This window comes from Lepus europaeus, chromosome 20, assembly GCF_033115175.1.
Source record: "Lepus europaeus isolate LE1 chromosome 20, mLepTim1.pri, whole genome shotgun sequence".
In the NCBI taxonomy this organism is placed as follows: Eukaryota; Metazoa; Chordata; class Mammalia; order Lagomorpha; family Leporidae; genus Lepus; species Lepus europaeus.
In genome coordinates this window covers 13,083,088-13,085,193 of record NC_084846.1, presented here as the reverse complement: position 1 = coordinate 13,085,193, position 2,106 = coordinate 13,083,088, and the positions used below count along the sequence as shown (strand labels likewise).

At 43.4% G+C, this 2,106-nt stretch overlaps 1 protein-coding gene across 1 annotated transcript; it reads right to left on the bottom strand.

Annotated features, from left to right (window-relative positions):
* Positions 1-770: 770 nt before the first annotated feature.
* On the bottom strand, positions 771-1,718 carry LOC133749662 (olfactory receptor 10H1). The gene has a single exon (XM_062178947.1). The coding sequence runs from the start codon at positions 1,716-1,718 to the stop codon at positions 771-773; it is 948 nt and encodes a 315-aa protein (XP_062034931.1).
* Positions 1,719-2,106: the final 388 nt, after the last annotated feature.

Below are 2,106 nucleotides of genomic sequence, written 5' to 3'. Positions count from 1 at the left end.
TTCCTCAATGAGAAGAAGGGTAAATATTAAGCTTGTGTGACTCTGGATCACCTTTCATTCTGGGCTCTGAGTTTGTTGTCCTTTTTAACAGAGATCAGTTCCTTCATGGCCTGTGTGCTCTCACATTCTCAGACATAGCAGTTGATCCTTCACAATGGAATTTTGTCCATTAACCAACTGTGAAGACATCTTTCTCACTCAGCATCAATTTAAGATTCACACTTGAAATGCCAAGGTTCCCTTGACTTTCTTTGGAGTTGAGTCTGTTGTCTGTAACTTCTAGCATATGGATCTGTGCAATGTTGAAATTAAGGGTGCTTCACCCCTCTATGCTGTAATCTGGAGTATTCTTTTGCATCTTCACACAACCTGAGTTGTGACTACTTGGTGCCGCCTGGTAGAAAGCAGGGCATGAAGTCTTCTATTTTTTTTCTTTATGGGTATGTATTGTTGGCAGTAGTAGATGGCCTTGAGTTTCAGCAGGAGGAAAACAGATTCCAGGTTTGTAGCTAATTGAGAATGTGTCCTGCTGCAGGTAGAAATAATCAATTATTATTTTCTGGGTTATTATTTCATATATCCCTATTTTCCAAATAAATCTCTGATGTTGATTAATCATGTGAAAACATTTGTGGGTAGTCAACAAATGTCCCTATAAACTTTAAAGCATCAAACATAACTTAGTGTATGCTCATTTCTAACAGAGGTGTCATTTCTAATAGAATTTGGTTACCCAACCTGGTTTTGCCCAAGGAGTTTATCTCAGATCATTACATTTTTTCTGGGTAGAGTTTGCTGAGGAAAGTCTTTTTCATTGCATTTTTCAGCTCCTTGTTCCTAAGACTGAAGATGATGGGGCTGAGGAATGGAGTGAGGACTGTATAGGTGATGCCCATCAAGGTGTCACCCTCCAGAGACTGAGGACCCTTGGGCTTGAGGTAGATGACAGATGCAAAGCCATAGTGTACAACCACCACAGTGAGGTGGGATGCACAGGTGGAGAAGGCTTTGTGTCGACCCTCAACTGATGGGATATTCAAGATGGTGGCTACAATGAAGATATAGGAGAGTAGTATAAGGAGAAAGCAGCCAAGCAGGGCCATAATACACACTAGACCCACACTCTTAGATACTACTGGTACACCATTTCCACAGGCCAACTTCAAGAGAGGTGGCACATGGCAAGCAAAATGGTGGATCTCATTAGGTCCACAGAAGGTAAGGTGGAAAATGGCTGTTGTCACTACCATTCCCATGATTGAGCCACCAGCCCAGGACCAGGCTACCAGGCAGGCACAGCCACGGGGGCTCATGAGCATGTTGTAGCGCAGGGGATGGCAGATGGCCACGTAGCGGTCATAGCCCATGATAGTGAGTAGAAATGAGTGAGTGAAGCCGAATGTGAAGGAGAAGAACATCTGGTTTGCACAGGCCAAGAAAGTAATGGAGTGATGTATGGAGAGCAGGTCAGCCAGCATGCGTGGGATGATGGCAAAAGTGTAGAGGATCTCAGAGATGGAGAGGGCACACAGGAAGAGGTACATAGGTGTGTGCAGGCTGTGTTCGCTCCAGATGGTGACCATGATAAGCAGGTTACCCAGCAGCGTGAACAGGTACATCAGCAGGAACAGCAGGAAGAACATCATCTGAAGGTGGGGGAAGGTGGAGAAGCCAATGAGGATAAATTCAGTAACTTCTGAGTAATTGGCTCCCTGCATGGAGGCTGTGCCTAGAGTGGGGAAGAGGGAGAGGTCAGCTACTATGTGTGGAAAGGTCACCAGTTTCTGCCATACCTGAACGTGCCCAAGAAGTTGCTCCTGATAAGTGGTTAATCCTGTCATCAGTTTAGTGAGTAATATACTAGTTTTTCCCCACATTTTGAGTGTCTGGAATAAATTCAGTAAGAATATTGGAGTATACCGGGTCTAAGAACCTTGAAAGAATGAATCTGTTGAAATGCTACATCCAAGATTTGAATTAATGGATGGATAGACCACAAAGGCTATTTTCTTAATTATCCTAATATATTGATCCTCTGAAGGAAAAATATTCATTCCAATCATTGCTGGAGCTTACAAGAATTGTTTGTTTTTCATTCTACTCCCC

What these genes read in the sequence shown, in the direction of transcription:
- LOC133749662 (XM_062178947.1), bottom strand. Translation starts at nt 1,718, where the DNA reads ATGCAGGGAGCCAATTACTCAGAAGTTACTGAATTTATCCTCATTGGC.